Source organism: Manis pentadactyla, chromosome 16 (assembly GCF_030020395.1).
Source record: "Manis pentadactyla isolate mManPen7 chromosome 16, mManPen7.hap1, whole genome shotgun sequence".
Classification (NCBI taxonomy): Eukaryota; Metazoa; Chordata; class Mammalia; order Pholidota; family Manidae; genus Manis; species Manis pentadactyla.
The window spans coordinates 34,292,355-34,316,437 of NC_080034.1; the positions used below are offsets into that span (position 1 = coordinate 34,292,355).

General features: G+C 36.3%; 1 protein-coding gene across 6 annotated transcripts in view; it reads left to right on the forward strand.

Annotated features, from left to right (window-relative positions):
• The window catches only part of BTBD9 (BTB domain containing 9), a 515,751-nt gene that overhangs the window by 55,684 nt on the left and 435,984 nt on the right, over window positions 1–24,083 (forward strand). For 2 of the 6 annotated variants that reach the window (XM_036907136.2, XM_057493633.1), the window contains exons 2-5: window positions 5,955–5,991; window positions 13,945–14,156; window positions 18,152–18,515; window positions 19,605–19,869. In XM_036907136.2, coding sequence (XP_036763031.1) covers window positions 5,989–5,991; window positions 13,945–14,156; window positions 18,152–18,515; window positions 19,605–19,869 — 844 coding nt within the window. In that variant the 5' untranslated portion in view covers window positions 5,955–5,988. Of the gene's footprint in view, window positions 1–5,954; window positions 5,992–6,037; window positions 6,152–13,944; window positions 14,157–18,151; window positions 18,516–19,604; window positions 19,870–24,083 lie in introns of all 6 variants that reach the window. The other 4 variants (XM_057493632.1, XM_036907139.2, XM_036907137.2 and 1 more) reach the window with 4 other exon arrangements.

Genomic DNA, 24,083 nt, shown 5'->3' on the forward strand with positions numbered 1-24,083 from the left:
TTTTTCTAATTTTATTTAGCAAATAAAAATTGTTGCTTTAAAAAATTAACTTTATTGATGTGTACTTGCCAAAACATGCTTTTTTAAATTGAAGTGCAGTTGACATGTATTAGTTTCAGGTGTGCAACATACTGATTTGATATTCATATATATTACTAAGTGATCACCATGATAAATCTAGCTACCATCTGTCACCATACAAAGTTGTTACATATTATTAAGTGTATTCCCTATGCTGTACATGGTACCCTGTGTCTCATTTATTTCACAACTGGAAGTTAGTACTTTTTAACCCCCTTCCCCTGTTTTACCCATTGTCTCACCTCTCTCCCATCTAGCAATCACCAGATTTTTTTCAGTATCTAAGAGTTCTTTTTCTGTTATATGTTTTATGTGTTCATTTGTTTTGCTTTTTTAGATTCCACATGCACATGAAATCCTACAGCATTTGTCTCTTTTTGTCAGAGTTACTTCACTTAGTGTAATTCCCTCTAGGTCCATCTATGTTGTCACAGTGGCAGGATTTCCTTTTTACAGCTGAGTAATGTTCTATTGCATATGTATACCACATCTTCTTTATCCATGCATCTATGGATGAATGGATGTCCTTGATGGACACTTAGGTTGCTTCAATGAACATAGGGGTGGACATCTTTTCAAATTAGTGTTTTTATTTTCTTCTGATAAATACCTAGAAGTGGAATTGCTGGATTGTATGGTAGTTCTATTTTTAATTTTTTGAGGAACCTTCATAGTGTTTTCCATAGTGGTTGTGGATAAAGTGAAAGTTCTTATGGCCGGGATTCTCACATGGTCCTAATCAGCTTGCTCACTACACATGTGTAGGCAATGTGTTGTTATTGACTCTATATAAAGAGCTCTGCCCAGTGTTCTGGGTGACATGGTGGCATGGCTACAAGGCTGCAGGAGGACAGAGCAGAGGCTGTAGTGGTGGCAGCGCCAAGGACAGAGACTGAGATGGCTGCGGGGTAGAGGCCCAGAGGCAGAGACCGGCTTGCTGCATGCAGATTTGCTCTGAGTGGACCGGATTCTAGTGATTGACCTGCCACCGTGGGAATAAAGTTGGATATAAACCCTTTCACCCCAAGAACATTCTAGTCATTTGTTTGGTCACATTGGATCCATAGTGAACATGCCCAGGACTCATTGGCAAGACAGTGGTTTTTCATAGTGTTTGTACTGTATTGCATTCCTACCAACAGTTCACAAGGATTCTCTTTTCTCCATCTTTCCAACACTTGTTATTTCTTGTCTTTTTGATAGTAGCCATTCTGTCTGGTGTGAGGTGATATTTCATTGTGGTTTTGATTTGCATTTCCCCTATGACTAGTTATATTTGAGTATCTTTTCATGTGTCTGTTGGCCATCTGTATGTCTTCTTTGGAGAAATGTCTGTTCAGGTCCTCTGCCTATTTTTTTACTTGTTTGTTTTTTGCTATTGAGTTATGTGAGTTCTTTATATATTTTGAATGTTAGTCCCTTGTTAGATATATCATTTACAAATATCTTCTCCTTTTCAGTAAGTTGTCTTTTCATTTTGTTGATGGGTTTCTTTGCTGTGCAAAAGCTTTTTAGTTTGATGTAGTCCCAGTGTTATTTTTACTTTTGTTGCCCTTGGATGAGCAAAAGATACTGCTCAAACCAATGTCCAAGAGCTTACTGCCTGTGTTTTCTTCTAGGAGTTTTATGGTGTCGGGTATTACATTTAAGTTTAACCCATTTTGAGTTTATTTTTATATATGGTATAAGAAGTTGATCCAGTTTCATTCTCCGGCATGTAGTTGTTCAGTTTTCTCTCACCACTATTTATTGAAGACACTCTCTTTTCCCCTTCTGTTTCCCCTTAGGTTATTGCCTCCTTTGTCAAATTAATTTACTATATAAGTGTGAATTTATTTCTGGACTCTGTTCTGTTCCAGTGATCTATGTGTGTTTTTGTACCAGGACCATACCATTTTGATTACTATAACTTTGTATATAGTTTGAAATCAGTGAGTGTGATACCTTCAGCTTTGTTCTTTCTCAAGATTGCTTTGGCTATTTGAGGTCTTTCATTGTTCCATTGTATTTTAGGATTATTTGTCCTAGTTCTGTGAAAAATGTCATAGACATAGGGTTGTGTTGAGTCTATAGATTAGTTTGGGTGGAATGGCCATTTTAATAATATTAATTATTTCAATCCATGAGTACAGTATTTCCATTTATTTGTGTCATCTTTAGTTTCTTTCAACAATGTTTTATAGTTTTCAGAATACAGTTCTTTCATCCTCTTGTTTAAATTTATTCCTAGGTATTTTATTCTTTTTGATGCAGTTTCAAATGGGATTATTTTCTTAATTTCTTTCTGATAGTTCATTATTAATTTATACAAGTGTGACAGATTAATGTATATTATTTTTGTCTCCAGCTTTACTGAATTCATTTACTAATTCTAATAGTTTTTTTTTTTATTAGAGTCTTTAGGGTTTTCTATATATAGTGTCATATTGTCTGCAAATAGTGACAGTTTTACTTCTTTTCCTATTTGGATGCCTTTTATTTATTTTACTTGTCTGATTGTTGTAGCTAGGACTTCTAGAACTGTGTTGAATAAAAGTGGTGAGGGTAGGCATCCTTATCTTTTTTCTTATCTTAGAAGAAAAACTTTCAGCCTTTCACTGTTAAATATGATGCAGATATGGGTTTGTTATATATGGCCTTTTTTATGTTAAGGTATGTTCCCTCTAAAACCACTTTGTTGAGAATTTTTATCATAAATGGATGTTGAAATTTATCAAATGTTTTTTCTGCATTTATTAAGATGACCATATGATTTGTATCCTTTTTGTTAATATTGTGTATCACATTGATTGATTTGCAGATATTGAGCCATTCTTGCATCCCTGGAATAAATCCCACTTGATCGTGGTGCATGATCCTTTTAATGTATTTTTGAGTTTGGTTTGCTAGTGTATTTTTGAATTCAGTTTGTTAGTATTTTGTTGAGGATTTTTGCATAAATGTTCATCAGGGATATTGGTCTGCAATTTTCTTTATTTGTGGTGTTTTTGTCTGATTTTGGTATCAGGATAATGCTGGCATCCTGGTATGAGTTTGGAAACACTTTTCCCTCTTTCATTTTTTGGACTAGTTTGGGAAGGATGGGTGTTAATGTTACTTTAAATGTTTGGTAGAATTCATCTGTGAAGCCATCTGTGCCTGGATTTTTTTGATGACTGATTCCATGTGATGCTAGTAATCAGTCTGTTTAGATTTTCTATTTCTTCATTATTCAGTCTTGAAGAGTATATGTTTCTAGAAGTTTATCCATCTCTTCTGGGTTATTCCGTTTGTTGGCATGTAAGTGTACTTAGTCATGATCCTTTATATTCCTATAGTATGGTTGTAACTTCACCTCTTTCATTTCTGATTATATTTATTTGGGTCCTCTCTTTTTTCTTGATGATTCTGGCTAGAGATTTATCAATTTTGCTTATCTTTTCAAAGAACAAGCTCTTAGTTTCAGTGATCTTTTCTATTTGTAAAATATCTTTCATTTATTTATACTCTGATCTTTATTATCCTTTCTTCCACTAACTTTAGGTATTATTTGTTCTTTTTCTAGTTCCTTTAGGTGTAAGGTTGGATTGTTCATTTGAGATTTTTCTTGTTTCTTGAGGTGGGCCTGTATCACTATAAGCTTCCCTCTTAGAACTGCTTTTACTGCATCCCATATATTTTGGACTATTGTGTTTTGATTTTCAATTGCCTTAAGGTATTTTTTTATTTCTTTGTTGATCCACTGATTATTTAGTAGTATGAAGCATGTTCCTTTTTCTTTTTAGCCTAACTCCTTTATTTATTTATTTTTATTTTTTTTATTTTGATATCATTAATGTACAATTACTTGAACAACATTATGGTTACTAGACTCCCCCCATTATCAAGTCCCCCCCACATACCCCATTACAGTCACTGTCCATCAGTGTAATAAGATGCTATAGAATCATTACTTGTCTTCTCTGTATATACTGCCTTTCCCATGTCCCCCCACCTACATTATGTGTGCTAATCATAATGCCCCATTTTCCCCCTTATCCCTTCCTTCCCACTCTCCCCAGTCCCTTTCCCCTTGGTAACTGTTAGTCCATTCTTGGGTTCTGTGATTCTGCTGCTGTTTTGTTCCTTCAGTTTTTTTCTTTGTTCTTATATTCCACAGATAAATGAAATCATTTGATACTTGTCTTTCTCTGTCTGGCTTATTTCACTGAACAAAATACCCTCTAGCTCCATCCATGTTGTTGCAAATGGTAGGATTTGTTTTCTTCTTATGGATGAATAATATTCCATTGTGTATATGTACCACATCTTCTTTATCCATTCATCTACTGATGGACACTTGGGTTGCTTCCATTTCTTGGCTATTGTAAATAGTGCAGCGATAAACATAGGGGTGCATATGTCTTTTTCAAACTGGAGTGCTGCATTCTTAGGGTAAATTCCTAGGAGTGGAATTCCTGGGTCAAATGGTATTTCTATTTTGAGTTTTTTGAGGAACCTCCATACTGCTTTCCACATGGTTGAACTAATTTACATTCCCACCAGCAGTGTAGGAGGGTTCCCCTTTCTCCACATCCTCACCAACATTTGTTGTTGTTTGTCTTTTGGGTATTGGCCATCCTAACTGATGTGAGGTGATATCTCATTGTGGTTTTAATTTGCATTTCTCTGATGATTATCGATGTGGAGCATCTTTTCATGTGTCTGTTCGCCATCTGAATTTCTTCTTTGGAGAAGTGTCTGTTCAGCTACTCTGCCCATTTTTGAAGCATGTTCTTTTAAATCAAAGTATGTAGACCCAGATATATTTGTAGATAAATTAGAGCATAAGGGGGAAATATGTTATACACACAAGCTGTGGCATCAGTCACTTTGTTAACATCATTTGCCTCTTTGCAATGAGATTCAAAATGGAATCATATCATTTGTAAATTAATTTTTTCAACATATATATTATTTGTATATTTGTTTATCTGAATAAGGAACGTGAACCTACAACAGAGTCTAAATCATTAGCTCTTTACCAGGCTGCTATTAGAATAATTTCATAATAGTAATTCCACATTCTTGATCAATTAAATCAGAATTTCTGATGGGTAGAGCTCAAGCATAATTTTTTTAAGCTTCCTTGATGAGTCCAGTGTGTAGCAAGCTCTTTTAGAATCACTGGTCTAATTAAAATTATTTTTGTATACCAATAAAAATTATGTTTGTTCCATATAAGTTGTTATTTTCTATAGTGGCAATATTTGCTTTATGTCTTCAATTGGAAAAGCATAATATGTAAATTTAGCAAAAGTTATATGTATTAAGTAATCTGAATAACCCATCAAAATACTTATATAAGTATTATTAATTTTATTATGTATCAGTTGAAGAATTATAAATTTACCTTTGAGCTAGTTAACCAAAAATCAATCATTGTTCATCAAGAGTCATTTAATCTTAATTATGACCTGGATAAAATTTTAAGAGAATATTATATCTGAGAATGTATTCATTGGGTATGTGCATTACATTATTTCAGCCAGGGAAAGAGTATTTTGTTTAGAGTCATACACTATCATTGAAATATTGAATAGTGATGTGAGAGTTCATATTGAAGAGGAACGGGACTTTGAAATCAGGTACCAGTAGCTTTCAGAATTTTATGTTTTACATAGGAAATGACCATGTTATTTTTCACATTGATTGGGTAACCCAGATAGAAACCAAAACATAAAATAGAAAAACAGTCTGATCCTTTTTTTAGAGGACAGTCACTCCTTGAGTATATATTAGAGCAGGGGTTGGCAAACTATAGTCAGAGAGTTAAACCTGGCCATTTTCTATAAATAGTTTAACTGGCACTGACCACATTCATTCATTTACTTACTGTTTCTGGTTGCTTTTAGGCTCTAGTGGCAGAGTTGAACAGTTGTGACTGAGATGGTATGGCCTTCAAAGTGTAAAATATTTACTGTCTGACCATTTGCAGAAAGTTTGCTGGTCCCTGTGGTAGAATGCTGTATTGCAGATTAAACAGTTGAGTCACACATTATTTGCTGACACTCCTCAACAGATTCTCTTAAGCTCGTCTTTTATAACACAGGTGACTGAAGATATTTCTGTTTTTAGGGCTCTCAAATGGAGGTTGTAGTTGAAGGAAAGGAATTTGCCTTGCAGTTAGGGGAGTATACCATTAACCCTCTGAGCTCCTACTTTAGGAGGCCAGGAGCTTGCACTTACCTGGGTAGATGTCTCTTTCCTTACTCATACTCCATGTTGCTCATATCACAGCCCTTGCTATTGCTTCCACTGATAGGGGTGAGCATGGAGTAGCAGGTAACTGGAGAACTTAGACCATGAGGCTCTTCCACTCTGGTATATTGTGTTAAAGACCATTTTTCACACACCTTCCTGGTAATGGATCTAGATGTGGATTTAAAGATTAGGAATGATTTAACCTGTAATCCTAGTCCACGTGGAGAGTTTCAGAAGGTGTGGACATCTAGTGGAGAGGCTATATCTGGTTAATTCCTCTGGTCTTCGGTGCAACAGAGGAGTAACTCGCTCACTTCTGAGCTGTCAGCCACATCACCACCTTAGGCTCCTGGATGTTAGTGAAGGCTCTCACCTACTAACTGGTTACTTAACACCTGAAAAAGAAGTACTGAAAATTCAGTAAAGATGTATGAACTAGACATTCTGAGTTTTCAAAGAATTTAACTCCGCTCTCTAACATGTAAAGCTTATAATCAAAATTTAGCCCTTTCTTTTTTTAGTTCTATTTGTAGAAAGGCATTGCATACAAAATCAGGAAAATGCCTGTAGATGAGATTAAATGCAATGATGTTCTGATAAACACAGGTAACCTTAGGGCTGCAAGTTGATACTGGAAATTACAGTCTTGAGAAAAATTTGGGTTTATTTTTTTTCAGGAGTGGGTAGGATGCTTCCTATCAACCTTCATTAGTAAAACAATGTCAATTTTGTGACTCCAAGAGATTATAATTTTTTATAAAATATTTAAGATGGTGAGGGAGTGGAAAAAGATGGCAGCATGAGAACTGAGGCAGAAACCTCCTCCCAAAACCACATATAACACAAAAATACAGCAAATACAACTAACCCTGAAAGAGCAACTGGAAAGAAGACTGCAATATATGGCCTACGTCTGAGGGAAAGAGAAGGCCTCAAGGAACAGGATAAAGTAGCAAAGCTGTGATTCAGTGGGACACAAGCCCCTCCCCCCACCACAGCTGACTGGCAGGAAGAGGAGAAGCAGAGTGGGGAGGGAGTAGAAGCCCAGGACTGTTAAACACCCATCCCTGGAAATCTGCTTCAGGAGCATTAACCCACATTACATGGTACTCTGGAGATTAGTGAGGTTGGAAAGCAAAGACAGGCAGAATACTCAAGAGAGACTGAGATTCCAGTTGCTTGTGGAGAACAGGTACCCACAACAGGCTGATCTGGCACAAAAGAAAAACAGGCACTTTGAAAAACTTCCCAACAATGAGAGGAATGCTAGAGGGGAAAGGATTACATAGAGCTTGCTGCACAGGAGAAAGGACAGGTGGACAAAATTTTCCTGGCACACTCAGCACAGAAGGTTGGGAATATACAGGAGCTTTAGGTGCTCTATCCCCCAGGCTGGCAATGCAGTGCTGAGGCCTGCCGATGCAATATGCAACCTGACGCTCCTTCCTCCTGGCCAGTACCGGTCTACTTGCCTGCTGCCCCCATCTGCCATTGTGCAAGGCCAGCCAGAGGGTGGCCCTGCGTATGGAAGCTACAGGGGGGTAACACAGAGGCTCCACCCTGTGCACTTGGCGTACTGGCCGTGGTAGTGAGGGCAGGCACTGCAGCTGGGAAGCTCTTTCCTCCTGGCAGGGACTGGTGCTGCTCTACTGCGACTCCTGCCATAGCTCCAGGTGCTGGGCAACTCCAGAGAGTAGAGCTTCTGAGCACTAGAGGGTGCCACCTACACAAAATTATTATTCCATAGGATTCATTAGAAATATGAAATGGCAAAAGGAGCTTATACAAACCCAAATCCCTCAAACACCAGAAAGAGGGCTAAGTGAAACTGAAATCACCAATCCTCTTGATAAGGATTTCAAAATAAAAATTATAAGCATGCTCACAGAACTACAGAAAATATTTAAGGTCTCAGAGAGAACTTCAAGAGAGAGAAAGTTTGAAAAATAACAGTATCTGAAATGAAACATATAATGATTGGATTTAAAAGCAGATTAGTTGAGGTATAGGAGACAGTAAATGAAATAGAAATTAGAGAACAGGAATACAAAGAAGCTGAGGCACAGAGAGGAAAACAGATCTTTAGGAATGAAAGAATAATAGGAGAACTGTGTGATCAATCCAGATAGAACAATATTTGCATTATAGGCGTACCAGAAGAAGAAGAAGAGAAAAAAAGGGATAGCAAGTGTCCTTGAGAAGGTAACTGCTGAAAATTTACCCCATCTGGGGAAGGAAATAGTCTCTCAGCCCATGGAAGTGTGCAGATCTCCCAACATAGGGACCAAAGGAAGACAACACCAAGACATATAATAACTAAAATGGCAAAGGTTAAGGGCAAGGACAGAGTAGTAAAAGCAGCCAGAGAGAGAGAGAAAAAATCACATACAAAGGAAAACCCTTCACACTCTCATCAGACTTCTCAACAGAAACCTTACAGGCCAGAAGGGAGTGGCATGATATATTTAATGCAATGATACAGAAGGGCCTTGAACCAAGAACACTGTACCTGACAACACTATCATTTAATTTTGAAGCAGGGATTAAACAATTTCAAGATAAGCAAAAGTTGGGGGGTTTACCTCCCACAAATCATCTCAACAGTGTATCCCAAAGGAACTGCTATAAATGGAAGTTCTACTAAGCCTAAATAACTATTACCAGAGAAAATAAAACCACAATGAAGAAAGTAGACCAATTCATTCCTAAGCAAATACACAATCAAATCAACTACTGGCAAAGTCAGTGAAGGGATACACAAAGGGTGCAGAATATGACACCTAATATATAAAGAGTGGAAGAGGAAGAAAAAGAAGGGAAAAAAGAAAAAGAACCTTTAGATTGTGTTTGTTTAAGATAGCAAACTATGCGGCTTAAGTTAGACTGTTAGATAGCAAAGAAGCTGCCCCTGCACCTTTGGTAACCATGAAATTAAAGCCTGCAATGGCAATAAGTATGTATCTATCAATAATCACCCTAAATGCAAATGGACTGAATGCACCAATCAAAAGATATACAGTTACTGAATGGATAAAAAACCAAGACCCATCTTTATAGTGCCTACAAGAGACTCACTTCAAACCCACATACATAGAGTAAAAGTGAAGGGATGGAAAAAAGATACTTCATGCAACTAATAGGGAGAAAAAAGCAGGTATTGCAGTACTTGTACCAGACAAAATAGACTTTAAAACAAAGAAAGTAACAAGAGACAAAGAAAGATATTACATAGTGATAAAGGGGTCAGGCCAGCAAGAGGATATAACCATTATAAATATCTATGCACCCAACATAGGAGCACACAAATATGAGAAAGAAATACTAACACAATTAAAGGGGGAATTAGAATGCAATACATTCATTTTAGGAGACTTCAACACACCACTTACTCCAAAGGACAGATCAACCAGACAGAAAATAAGTAAGGAGAAAGATGCACTGCACAACACATTAGAACAGATGGACCTAACAGACATCTACAGGACACTCCACCCAAAAGCAACAGGATACACATTCTTCTCAAGTGCACATGGAATATTTTCCAGTATAGATCACATACTAGGCCACAAAAAGAGCCTCAGTAAATTTAAGAAGTTTGAAATTGTACCAGTCAGGTTCTCAGAACAGAAAGGTATGAAACTAGAAATAAATTATGTAAAGAATAGAAAGAATCCCACAAACACATGGAGGCTTAACAACATGATCCTAAATAATGGATCAAATAAAAACAGATCAAGTAATATATGGAAGCAAATGAAAGCAATAACTCAATACCCAAAAATCTGTGGGATGCAGCAAAGGCCGTTCTAAATGGGAAATATATTGTAATACAGGCTTACCTCAGGAAGAAGAGCAATCCCAAATAAACAGTCTAAAATCAAATGGAACTATAAAAAGAACAAATGAGTCCTAAAGTCAGTAGTAGGAAGGACGTAATAAAGATCAGAAGAGAAATAAATAAAATTGAGAATAATAAAACAATACAATCAATGAAAGCAGGTGCTGGTTCTTCGAGAAAATAAACAAAATATATAACTCCCTAGCCAGACTTATCAAGAAAAAAAGAGAGCCTACACACATAAACAGCCAGAAATGAGAAAGGAAAAATCACTGTGGATACCACAGAAATATAAAGATTATTCGAGAATACTATGAGAAATTATATGCTAACAAATTGGATAACCTAGAAGAAATGGACAGCTTTCTAGAAAAATACAACTTTCCAAGGCTGACCTAGGAAGAAACAGAAAATCTGAACAGACCAATTACCAGCAATGAAATTGAGCTGTTAACCAAAAAATTACCTAAGAACAAAATCCCTGGACCAGGTTGCTTCACTGCTGAATTTTACCAGACATTTAGAGAAGACCTAACACCCATCATTGTTAAAGTTTTCCAAAAAGTAGAAGAGGAGGGAATACTTCCAAACTGATTCTATGAGGCCAGCATCACTCTAATACCAAAACCAGGCCAAGACACTACAGAAAAAGAAAATTACAGACAAATATCCCTGATGAACATAGATGCAAAAATACTAGGAAACCAAATTCAAAAATATATCAAAAAGATCATCTTTCATGACCAAGAGAAATTTATTCCAGGGATACAAGTGTGGTACAATATTTGAAAATCTATCAACATCATATACCATGTCAACAAAAAGGAGGATAGAAATCACGATCATCTCTATAGATGCTGAAAAAGCATTTGACAAAATTCAACATCCATTCATGATTAAAACTCAGCAAAATGGGTACAGAGGGCAAGTACCTCATCATAATAATGGCTATATACAACAAATCAACAGCCAACATCATACTTAACAGCAAGAAGCTGAAAGCTTTCCCTTTAAGATTGGAAACAAGACAAGGATGCCCACTCTCCCCAGTTTTATTCAACATAGTACTGGAGGTCCTAGCCACAGCAATCAGACAACATAAAGAAATAACAGGCTCCAGATTGGCAAGGAACAAGTTAAACTGTCACTGTTTGCATATGATATTCTATTGTACATAAAAAATCCCTAAATAATCCATCCCCAAACTAACCAGAACTAATAAATTAATTCATCAACGTTGCCAGATGCAAAATCAGTACACAGAAATCTGTTGCATTCCTATTTACTAATGATGAACTAGGAGAAAGAGAAATCAGGAAAATAATTCCATTCTCAGTTGCATCAGAATGAATAAAATACCTGGAATAAACCTAACCTAGGAGGTAAAAGACCTATACCCTGAAAACTACAAGACACTTATGACAAAAATTGAAGAAGATACTAATAAATGGAAATACATCCCTTGCTCATGGATAGGAAGAATTAATATTGGCAAAATGGCCTGCTTGCCTACAGTAATCTACAGATTCAATGCACCGCCTATCAAAATCTCAACAGCATTCTTCAATGAACCAGAACAAATAGGTTTAAAATTCATATGGAACCACGAAAGACCCTGAATAGCCAAAGGAATCCTGAGAAGGAAGAATAAAGCTGGGGGGATTACGCTCCCTAACTTCAAGCTCTACTTCAAAGCCATCATAATCAAGACAATTTGGTACTGGCACAAGAACAGACCCATAGAGCACTGGAACAGAATAGGGAGCCCAGTTATATACCCACACATATATGGCCAATTAATATTCGATAAAGAGCCATGGATATGCAATGGGGAAATGACAGCCTCTTCAGTAACTGGTTTTGGAAAAACTGGATAGCTACATGCAAGAGAATGAAGCTGGATTATTATCTAATTCCATACACAAAAGTAAACTCAAAATGGATCACAGACCTGAATGTAAGTCATGAAACCATAAAACTCCTAGAAGAATATGTAGACAAAAATGTCCTGAATATAAACATGAGTGACTTATTCTTGAACACATGTCCTTGGCCAAGGGAACAAAAGCAAAAATGAACAAATGGGACTACATCCAGCTAAAAATTTTCTGTACAGCAAAAGGCACCATCAGCAGAACAAAAAGGTATCCTATGGTTTGGGAGATTATATTAATAAATGACATATCCAACAAAGCATTAACATCTAAAGTATGTAAAGAACTCACACACCTGAACACCTAAAAAGCAAATAACCTGACTAAAAAATGGGCAGAGGATGTGAACAGACACTTCTCCAAAGAAGAAATTCATATGGCCAACAGGCACATGAAAAGATGCTACTCATTGCTAATTATCAGGAAAATGCAAATTAAAACCACAGTGAGACATCACCTCACACCAGTTAGGATGGCCAACATCTAAAAGACTAGGAATAACAAATGCTGGCAAGAATGCAGAGAAAGGGGATCCCTCCTACACTGCTAGTTGGAATGTAAATTAGTTCAACCATTGTGGAAAGCAATATGGAGGTTCCTCAAAAAACTAAAAATAGAAATACCATTTGACTCAAGAATTTCACTCCTAGGAATTTACCCAAAGAAACCAAGGTCCTACATTCAAAAAGACATATACACCCCTATGTTTGTTTTAGTATTATTTACAGTAGCCAATATATGGAAGCAACCTAAATGTCCATCAGTAGATGAATGGATAGAGAAGTGGTACATATACACAAAGGAATATTATTCAGCCATAAGAAGAAAACAAATCCTGCCATTTGCAACAACATGGATGGAGCAACAGGGTATTATGCTCAGTGAAATAAGCCAGGCAGAGAAAGACAAGCACCAAATGATTTCCCTCATTTGTGGAGTATAACAACGAAGCAAAACTGAAGTAACAAAGCAGCAGGCAGACTCACAGACTGCAAGAAGGGACTAGCAGTTACCAAAGGGAAGGGAGTGGGGAAGGTGAGTGGGGAGGGAGGGAGCAGGGGATTAAAGGGGATTATGATTAACACACATAATGTTTGTGGTTCATGGGGAAGGCAGTATAGCACAGAAAAGACAAGTAGTGACTCTATAGCATCTTACTATGCTGACGGACAGTGACTGCAATGGGGTGTTTGGGGGACTTTAAAATATGGGTGAATGTAGTAACCATAATGTTGCTCATGTGAAACCCTCCTAAGATTGTATATCAATGATAACCCAATAAAAAAATTATGCTAATGGGTTAAAAATAAAGTGGAAAAACTGAATAAAGTCTGGCTTTTAATAGTAAAAAAATAAAAGTAAAAACATTTAAGATGGTTTCAGACCAAAACCTCTGTAAGTGTTTAAAATCTGATGATTTAGTTCATTCTTTTTGTGATTTAGGTCTAAATCTATGGCTGAATGACTTTTCCAGTGGCCATAGGTAGTTATTCCCAACCTCATTAAATGTATCTATGCTAAAAGAGGAATTCCTCTGGTTGGTGATTGTCCTTTTCCTGAGTACTGGGAAGTAAGGGCCCTGTTTTTGTGTGCAGTTTTATTGACTATGATATCTCCAAGTGCTGTTAGTGTTTGAAGACCCTGGCATTTTTGCTTTCCTAGTGTGGTAAGGCAGTGAGTTGAGTGGAGTTAGTGGAAGCAGGCTGAATAACATCCTAGAATAAATGGGTTAATAAAGATACCAGTAATGATGAAATCTTGTGTGATTTTTTAAAGAGTACTTTAAGTTGTTCCTTGTGTTTATGGTATGTGATTTTCTTAATGTGTTCCACTCCCCACACTAACTCTCATCCCTTCCTTATGTAATAGATCAGTGACTGTCATCTATTCTACAAGATGAGTAACAGCCACCCTCTTCGCCCCTTTACTGCTGTGGGGGAAATTGATCATGTGCACATTTTGTCTGAACATATTGGTGCCTTGTTGATTGGGGAAGAATATGGCGATGTCACCTTTGTTGTGGAAAAGAAACGTTTTCCTGCACACAGGGTAATTTTAGCAGCGAGGTGCCAATATTTTCGGTAAGTGTGTATTACTTTTTGAAGATTCCATTCACTTGTAGAAAACACTGGTATTTGCCACTCTACTGAAAAATATTTAACAAATCATAACAATAAATTCTAGCAATCCTCAATTCAACATCTGTAAGAATTTCATCATTGTAGACTTTTGTATAGTTTATGAAAGTCACTTTTTCCTTTAGAACCGTCTTTGAATTATAGGGTTGGAAAGTTTTCCAGGCTAGAGTGTATCTGATCAACCATTTTTAAGGTCTCAAGAATATTTCTCAGACTGAGTTTTGTTGCCTGCACCTTCTCCTCACAATTAATGACTAATGGAACTTAAACTGATTTATTGGCCAATAGGTTTTTGTTGTATAGGTAGACTGAACTTTGTGCTTGCTAATGAACATAACAGATCTGTCTCGAAGACATGCAGATTGACAACCTAAACTAAAGAAACTCAAGTATTTACTGAGAGTAAGTTTCATAGTTATATTAGAACTTAAATTAAATGAAATATTTGTGTATTTGTGAATCTCACAAATATTTGTGAAAACTGTACTTACATGTAGCTATTGTTTGTTACTCAAACCCTAAATCTCCATGGTTATAAATATTAAAATGGGCTCTGGTTACTCTTCAATTTACCTAACATCAGTTAAAAGGGAGTAGCACTGAATTATTGACTGAGTGATAACACATCCTTGATAAATTCATCGTATCCATTGCCATAAAATCAAGGATTTGTCTGGGAAACTTGACTTCTAAAAATTGAGGTGCCAAAAGCTTAGAGAAAATTTCAGTTACCTTCTGGTGAAAACTGCTGTCTGATTTTTAACATCAGAATTAACTGAGACAGAAAAATAGTAATACGTAGAGTCATATACATTGTAATAAAGTGTGTCCCTTGGAAATTTTTACTATTTAATTAGATCTCATAGTATTTTATAAATGTTTTTAGAATGTTCCATGTTGTACATATAAAATACCACTGTAAATCGAGACAGGAGCTTAGAAAAGAGAGGAGTTCTCCTCATGCTTTATTCCTGTTGCTAGTGGTCAACTCTGCCAAGCAGTTGGCCTTGGTCTAGTCATTAGATATCAGGCTCTATCCTCTGCACACTTTTCCTTTTGAGTTTCTTTCCCTTTTCTTACTTTTGGCCATCTCATTACTAATGATCATATTTTAGTTTAAGAGTGCATTTTTTATTAAGTCACAACTTTTCAGTCTTACGATTATTATTTATTATGTTTATTATGTTATTTCAAAAATAATTTGAATCAACTGTATGTGTGTATCTTTTAGGGGATCAGTATACCTTAAAAAAACTCAAATGCTTTTTTTTTAAAGTATCATTGATATACAATCTTATAATAGTTTCAAATATACAACACAAGTGGTTCAACATTCACCCATATTATCAAGTCCTTACCTCCTCCAGGGTGGTCACTGTTCATCAGTGTAGAAAGATGTTACAGAATCATTAACTGTGTTCTCCATGCTGTACTACCGTTTCTGTGACCAATCTATATAGTGATTGTGAATTATTGTGCCCTTAATCCCCTTCTCACTCCCCGTCCCTTTGGTAACCACTGGTCCCTTCTTGGTGTCTATGAGTCTACTGCTATTTTGTTCCTTCTGTTTTGCTTTGTTTTTATATTCCATAAATAAGTGAAATCATATGGTATTTGTCTTTTTCTGCCTGGCTTATTTCACTGAGCATAATACCCTCTAGATCCATCCATCTTGTTATAAGTGGGAGGATTTCTTTTCTTTTTATGGCTGAATAATTTTCCACTGTGTATGCTCCACATCTTCTTTATGGACACTTAGGTTGCTTCCATATCTTGGCTATTATAAATGGTGCAGTGATAAATGTAGGGGTGCATATGGCTTTTTGAATCAGGGATCTTGTTTTCTTTGGGTAAATTCCTAGGAGTGGAATTACTGGGTCAAATGGTATTCCTATTTTTAGTTTTTGAGGAATCTCCATATTGCTTTCTACAATGCAATAATTGCACCAATTTATATTCCCACCAACAATGTAGGAGGGTTCCCCTTTCTCTGCATCCTTGCCGGTATTTAAGAAATTCAAATACTTTTAGAAGTTTAAAAATCATATTAAATGAATGGAATATACTTCCCTTACTTCTTGATCTTGTTCTTGATGTGTTTTTGTGGGTATTGAACCTTTATAATATCTGATGGCTCACTAGTCATTACCAATGCCACCATTCATGTGCAAACGAAGGTTAACTGTCAGCAATCTGTAGAAGCCTTACTAAGTGTTGTCATAGACCCTATCAATTCCTAAATAAAGGCAAGCTAACTGAACAGGTGGGAACTCTCCACAAGTTGAAGGTTCATTTTAGTGTTCCAAGGAAGCCTCATCAAAAACACTCTTAAAGTATTGAGAATCCAGGTCCATATGATGGATCACACTAGAGTAGCAGTGAGACCACCCCAGGAAGGTGTTCTCTAATCTAGTAATTTTAAGGTCATTTCTGAATGCTGTCTGTAGCAATGAAAATTTACAAGGGTGTTTTTAGGCTGAGTGTAACCCAGTGAAGAGGTGTGCACAGAATACCCGTGAGTCTTGCTGAATGGTTTCCACAGTTTCCGTGAGACAAGCATGAATGCCAAGTCCTGGGAGAAAGTGGGAGGAGTTCCAGGCAGGTGTGGAGGGAGCCCTTGAAACGCTTAGTACTGCTCTGAGAATCTTAGGAGCAGAGAATCTCTTTTTGCCTCTTTACTCTTTTGACCTCACTTTGATAACTTCTCTTTCTCATTTTGTACTCCCCCTTTTCTGCATTCCTCCCTTGTCCTCCTCTGGACACGCTTTCTTTCCTCCTGGATTGTAGGTTTCATTGATTCATATTATTTCTTCTTGTGTCATAGAGGTAGAAAGTCAAATTCATTTGGTAATGATTGTCTAGTTTTCATTTTTTAGATAAGCAAATAGGCAATAATGTGGAGGGTGTTTTAATCTGAAAAATACTGAAAGACAAAAAAGTCAAATCACTCATAATCTCATCAACAATTTTTTAAATTTTATAAACAAATAAAATTCCTTCCCTCCTTCACAACAGTTTATGATGAATCTCCCCTGATTTTTCTCAATAAAAATAGGTGTATCTATATATACCTTTGTGCATATACATGTAAGTATGTGGTATACATTTTTTTTCCTTGCAACATATTTAGATCAGCAACTTGACTTACCTACTATAACCTGGATATCTTTCCATGACAGTATATATTTATGTCCCTTGATCTTTCTAATGGCTGCATAGAATGTGTATGTAACAGTTTTTTCAAACATGTTTCTATTGATGGACATTTAAGATTTTTTCAGTGTTTTCATTGTTTCACTATATGTCTTATATATTTGTCTTTGCCTTGCTGTATTATTTCTCTAGAATTGAGCCTTAAAAGTGAGAGTACTGAGTTGAAGGGTATACATGTTTTAGATTTGAATAGATAGTACTTAAACTACTTTTAAAAGAGGGGTGTCCATTTATACTCTTAAAACACTGCATTAGAGAACCTGTTTTTCCATTGTTTTTTAGCACTGAATATTAGTAGGCTTTTTAATTTCTGCTAGTCTGACAGGGGAGAATGATACCTGATTGTGTTTGTTTTTATCTGATTATATCTTTCCCTTAGTTCTACTTTTTAAGCTGCCTAATTGACCTTTAACATGTTTGTATTGATTTCACTGTTCCTCTCAAAAGAGCACTTTATAATCTTTCTATTTAATGAATACATATCTTGAGCTCTCAGGATATTTCATTAGCCCAATTGTTCACAGAATTAATTCAAAGTAGATTTTAAGTCATTTCTCTTACCTTCTTTAGAGAACTATTTAAAATGATTACTATGAATTTCTTTACTTAAATCTTTGTGTCATTAAATAAATTTGTTTGTATTATGTTGATAACCATTAATTCATAATTTTGTAGCAAGTCTTACTAGAGGTTTTCTTCATGTGTTTCTTTTCTCTAATGCGCAGAGCATTACTGTACGGTGGAATGCGAGAATCTCAGCCTGAAGCAGAAATCCCTCTCCAGGACACCACTGCGGAAGCATTCACGATGCTCCTTAAATACATCTACACTGGGCGGGCAACGCTGACAGATGAGAAGGAGGAGGTGCTGCTGGACTTCTTGAGCCTCGCTCATAAATATGGATTTCCAGAGCTGGAGGATTCTACCTCTGAGTATCTCTGCACCATACTTAACATTCAGAATGTCTGTATGACTTTTGATGTTGCCAGTCTCTACTCGCTTCCCAAGTTAACTTGCATGTGCTGTATGTTTATGGACAGAAATGCTCAGGAGGTGCTCTCAAGCGAAGGCTTCCTCTCCCTTTCTAAGGTGTGTCCCTGTCTGCAAGTAATTTACAGGCATGCATTGTTTTATTTATATATGTACAGCAGAAATATAGCAATGAGCTAAGAATAAAAAAATAAAAATCATTGGTGTGGAAGAGGTGATCTGTCTAGCCACTTGCCTTGGGTGCTGAGACTCTAGGTCATATGAGTGGCAGTTGCTTCTGTTTTCTTTCTTAAGGTTTTTCCAGTAAGTTCTATGTGCAAAAGAAACTGTGCTTCTGGGCTGTTGTTTTCAGTGTGGTAACAAATGGGCTCCTTTTGTGGTGTTGCATTCTATTTTTTAGTTTTGTGTTTCTCTGACAGAGTGCAACTAAAACTCCTTAAAGAGGGAAAATTTGTAAAGGAGATCTGATCCATCATTGGATGTCTCTAAGTCACTGCTGTTTGTCTTTTTTGCTGGCTCAAAATTATACAATGTAAAACCCATTTAATATAATAGCCAGAGTAAAACTATTTTGTTCAAGTCTTTCTCCAAACCCTGGTGGTTGTCTCTCCTATCCCTTTCTGTGTTCCTCCTAGGATCTGAGTATTTCAAAAAAGAAAACTTATTTGAAAAGCTACATATCTTGGTTTGAGTGTACACTATGATTTTTATTATCCTACTTAATTTTTTAGAGGCAAAGGTCTTTGAGGTTTGCACCAGTGTTGCTAGAGATCAGTCTGGAAATCTGAGAACCAAAAATATGGTAGGGCAGTAATATAGTAGAACAAAAGATTTTGAATTTTAAATGCCAGATGTATCTTACTGACTTAGAAATATCAACCCTTCTAAAGAAACTGTATGGAATGGCAGCATCTCATATTGCCATTTTTCTTGTTGTTTTATTAAGCATGGTGCAGATGTGTTGGAAAGATTAGATGTTTGATGTAGTAGTGCAAAATGCCTACATCTATTCACACAGTGATAATGAGCAGGAGAGTATATGGCACAAAGAATAAGGAAAGAAGATGGTCAAAAAGAGTTAATTGCTTAACTATAAGTGATATTTGGAGTTGTGTAAGGTTTACTGATGAATCATGTACATGGTTAAACTCCACAATAACTAGGATTTTTCCTTTTTGTCCTTTTCAGACAGCACTTCTAAACATCGTATTAAGAGATTCATTTGCAGCTCCTGAAAAAGATATTTTCCTAGCCTTGTTAAACTGGTGTAAGCACAATTCAAAGGAGAATCATGCTGAAATCATGCAGGCTGTGCGTTTACCTCTCATGAGCCTCACTGAACTTTTGAATGTTGTGAGACCGTCAGGACTATTGTCTCCTGATGCCATTCTGGATGCTATTAAAGTTCGATCAGAGAGCCGGGATATGGACCTCAACTATAGAGGCATGCTCAGTAAGTACCTATTAATCCTACTCTCACCAAGAGGTTTTGTTTGCATCTTAAGATAGTCTCAGCTACAAAACTCTAGTGCTGGTGTACCTGGCATGTGTGGGTGTAAGAACACACAGCTCTGCTTCCTCCAGAAGGCCCTTCCTTGTCATCTGCCTATTTGCTTCTCCTGAGATGGCTTTGCCTTGGTAGACCTGAAAATCAGGTTTATCACCATTCCTGGACAGAGTTCTTCAGCAGCTGCCTAGAATGTCAGAAATAGAAACTTTTCTGAAAGCTTCTCATGCTAAAACCTTTCCTTCCCTCCTCCTTCAAATCAGTACAGAGTACATGTTGTCTATTCTTATTATTTTAAGTACCTTAAACACAGAGATTCTAAATAGCAGTAATAATAGCTAACCCTTATGTAGCATTTTTGACACTTTTGTGGTGATTTTTCTTAATAAAAATAATAGCAGTTAACATTTATAAAGTGCATAAATGTATCAATAAGAGTCCCACAATCACTTAATTCTCACAACCCTTTGAGGTAGGTACTATTATTGGTTCCATTTTACAAATGGAGAAAATTGAAGTACAGAGAGTTTAAGTAACATGTCCAAAGTCACACAGAAAGATGTGGAGCTGACAGTCAGACCTTCGTAGTTAGGCTCTAGAGGCTGTGTAATTAACCACTAAACTATGCTACATAAGTGCAAGATACAGTTGGTCCCTGAAAATTGTGTGGTTTGGGATGCCAACCTCCTATGCAGTTGAAAATCCATGTATAACTTTTGGCTCCCCCAGAATTTATCTACTAATTGCCTATGATTGACCAGAAAGCCTTATCAATAACATAAACCATTGATTAACACATAGTTTGTATGTTAAATGTATTATATACTTTATTCTTATGATAAATAAGTAAGCTAGGGAAAATAAAATATTTTTCAAATTGTCACAAGTCTCCAAAAAGTTTTTCTAATATATTAATTGAAAAAAATCCACATGTAAGTTGAGCCACACAGTTCAAACCCATGTTGTTTAAGGGTCAATTGTATAGTCCCATGAAAAGTTAAATACAACAGTGTTCAAGGTGGGCATATGCTGTGAACTTTAGAAGATCGCATGGAGTGTTTGAGGGAGATTTCATGGAAATTGTGAAGTTGAGTTGAGCCTTGACATTTGATAGGAATGGCATCAGAATGGGGTGCATTTTAGATAGAAAAACTTGGTGAGGTTAATAGATGGAGATTAGAACATTTGAAGGACTGAACAGAAGAGCTTGAATAGAGCAGAAGGCTTATGTCAATTAATAACAAAGAAAGTCTATAAAGGTCACCTCAGGCAAAATCATGGAAGTTTTTGTAACTAGACTGGAATTTTGCTTATGTGCAGTGAGAAGCTGATTTTAGAGAGGGGAAGAGGCATGAATTCAGTAGTGGTTTTGAAAGATGGATTTATGGTACTGGACTTGATGATTTGGAATAGGGAAAAACTGATGCAGGGAGACCAGTGAGGAGAGTATTTAACCTGTGCAGAAATCAGAACCTTAAACTCAAATGATGGTGGGAAAAATGGAAAATAATGGATTTGTAGAAGATACTTTAAAAAAATAGCTCATGGTGATTCAGGGATTTAAATTTGAGGATTAGTGGATGAAGTTGTCTTATTTTATCAATCTAAGAAACCAGAAATTCTGAGGTACCATTGTTTATATACCACTGAGAAAGGAAACAATATTGTCAGTCAAACCATGACACACCATTATGTCTATATTCCAATTTCAGAAATGTTAAAATTTGAGAAAAACTTGTCTTAGAATTAATAGTTGTTTGAAGAAGGTGCTGAGCTTATTTTTAGACTACTGACTTTGTGCATTTCTGAGACATCCAAGTTCTGTCTCATGTTCCCTGAGTGACCTTTTCCTTGACCGTGGCTTCACACACCCTCTTGAACTACTGATGATCTTAAACAGGTGTCCTTAGCCTGGACTTCTTTCCTGACTCATCAGATTTAGATGTCTTTTCATTGGGTGTAGGAAAAAAAGCATAGATTTGGAGCTAGACTAATTTAACTTCAAATCCTGAGTTAGTCACTTAAGAGATTCATAGTTGTATAACATGGCATTAAATTACATAAAGAAATTTACCTTTAGTTTTTATCTCCTAGTATGTTAAGAGAATTAATTGAAATGTGTGGAAATAATGTGTAAGCTCAATAATAGGAAACATTGTTATCATATATCATTATCTGTGTTCTTCCTCATCTCTATGTCTGCATAGGAATTATCACATTGATTACATTGTTTTAAACATTTTTGTTCACTTGTCTTTGGTCCCTGAAGGCAGAAATGATCTTTGTAAGGCATATTGATCTTGGTATCCTCAACATTTAACATACTGAATAGCATATAGCAGACATTTGGTGAATGAATGCAAAGAGAAATGTGTAATAGTAGTGGAAGCAAGTTACTGATGCTTAGGAAGTAGTCAAAGCTGGTGGTATAAGAGTTGAAACGTGGGCTAGATAGAATATAAAGAAGGTAAAAATCAAAGTCTGAGACTTAGAGAAGACCTATACAGGGCCAGGGAGCTAAAAGTAGAGAAGGAAGATGTGGAGAGGTATGAAGAAAAGTAGGATACAATTACAGAAGCCAATAGAGGAGAATGCAGTGGAGAGGGTCGTCAGTGGTATCTGGTGATGCTGGAAGATCAAGAAGAATGAGAATTGAGAAAACATTTGGATATGAATTGTGGTGGATAGTCTAGAGAGAAGCTTGACTAAACAGGGAAAAAGACCATGGCTTTGAAAAAGTAGTAAATGCAGTTTGTTGACCATCTGATGTGTGAATTAGAGTAGAAGGTAATAGAGAAGTGATGTGGTAGCTAGAGGGAGCAGGACAGGAGAGGCCTAGAAGAGATAGCAGGTGCTAGAGAACGGTACAAGTTGCGGGTCAGCCTTGGATAAATTGTGGGAGGATGGAAGGGGAAGAGGTAACTAGATGATAAACATAATTTTAGACTTAAAATCCTAATGGTTGGATCCTCTTACATAAATTCCTTTTTTCCCTTCTTGCCCTAGTTTTGATTTGAGGTGCTGTTGGGATGCTGGAACTGGGTGCTTTAGAGGGATAGACTTGGGACATTGCTGCAGGAGGTGAGGGGGTGTTTTGGACATTTCACACAGTTAGTGGTAGCTTGGAACTGATCGCCTGGTCACTATAGATGTCAGACCTGGGTTATAATAAACCCACAAAATTAGCATGAAGAGAGTAATCAACCAGTTGGGGCACTCTGTTCTGGAATGATACACTTATTATAATTGTTACTCATAAATACTAAATTTTTTATTTTGTAATAATTCAGTGAGAGCTCAAGGAAGAGATTATACAACTGTTTGTTCTTTAACTTCTGAACTTGAGAAATTATTAAATACCGGACTTTCTGACTTTTCAATTATATGAACAATAAAATCAATAATAACAAATATTAAGGAAGCAGCATATTACTTTCCTCTTAGATCCTAAAAAGTGGGCTAGTTATTTCTGAAGTAAATGTTATCCAAGCATTCATATCATTATTTTCTTTGATCAGATTTCTTCACTATTAGGGGAAAAAGAGTCTAAAATTGCAGAACTGTTTCTGGGTGATGATCTGGAAAGATAGTTCTGCTTATTTTGAAATTATTGACCAGATTTGGTTGTTTCTTTGTTTTTCCGTGGAGGTTAGTTCTGTGCCTTTGAGGACTTTTCATGAAATGTGGTGAGGTTCTATCTTGGGACAGGGGGCACAGATACTAATGCATTTTCTTTGAGTTTATTAATATTGATTATTGGAAGATTTAATTCTTAGAGCTGCATATCTTGAGGCTTTTTACCAAATTACAGTAATTTTTCCTTCCATAAAGAAAAAAAAAAAGATCCAAGGGATGTTTTAAATTTACCAGTGAAGGTTGATTTTTCTGGGAAGGTGGTTTGAACTAGTTTTGTACATATATAATAATAAGCATTTGTATACCTGGGGAAAGGGAATTAACTTTTAATGAAATTATTTTTCCTTAGAGCATTTGAACCTCTTGTACTCACATCATTCCCTCAGTGTTTAGTTTTGTCTTTGCTATGGAGATATTTCTGCCTTGAAAGTTAATGCTTTTTCGGTTGAGGCTATTATACTTTGTTTTGCGTATCTCAGGTTTTAGACATTGGGAAAGAGATCAGGAATTTCTCGTTTTTTTTT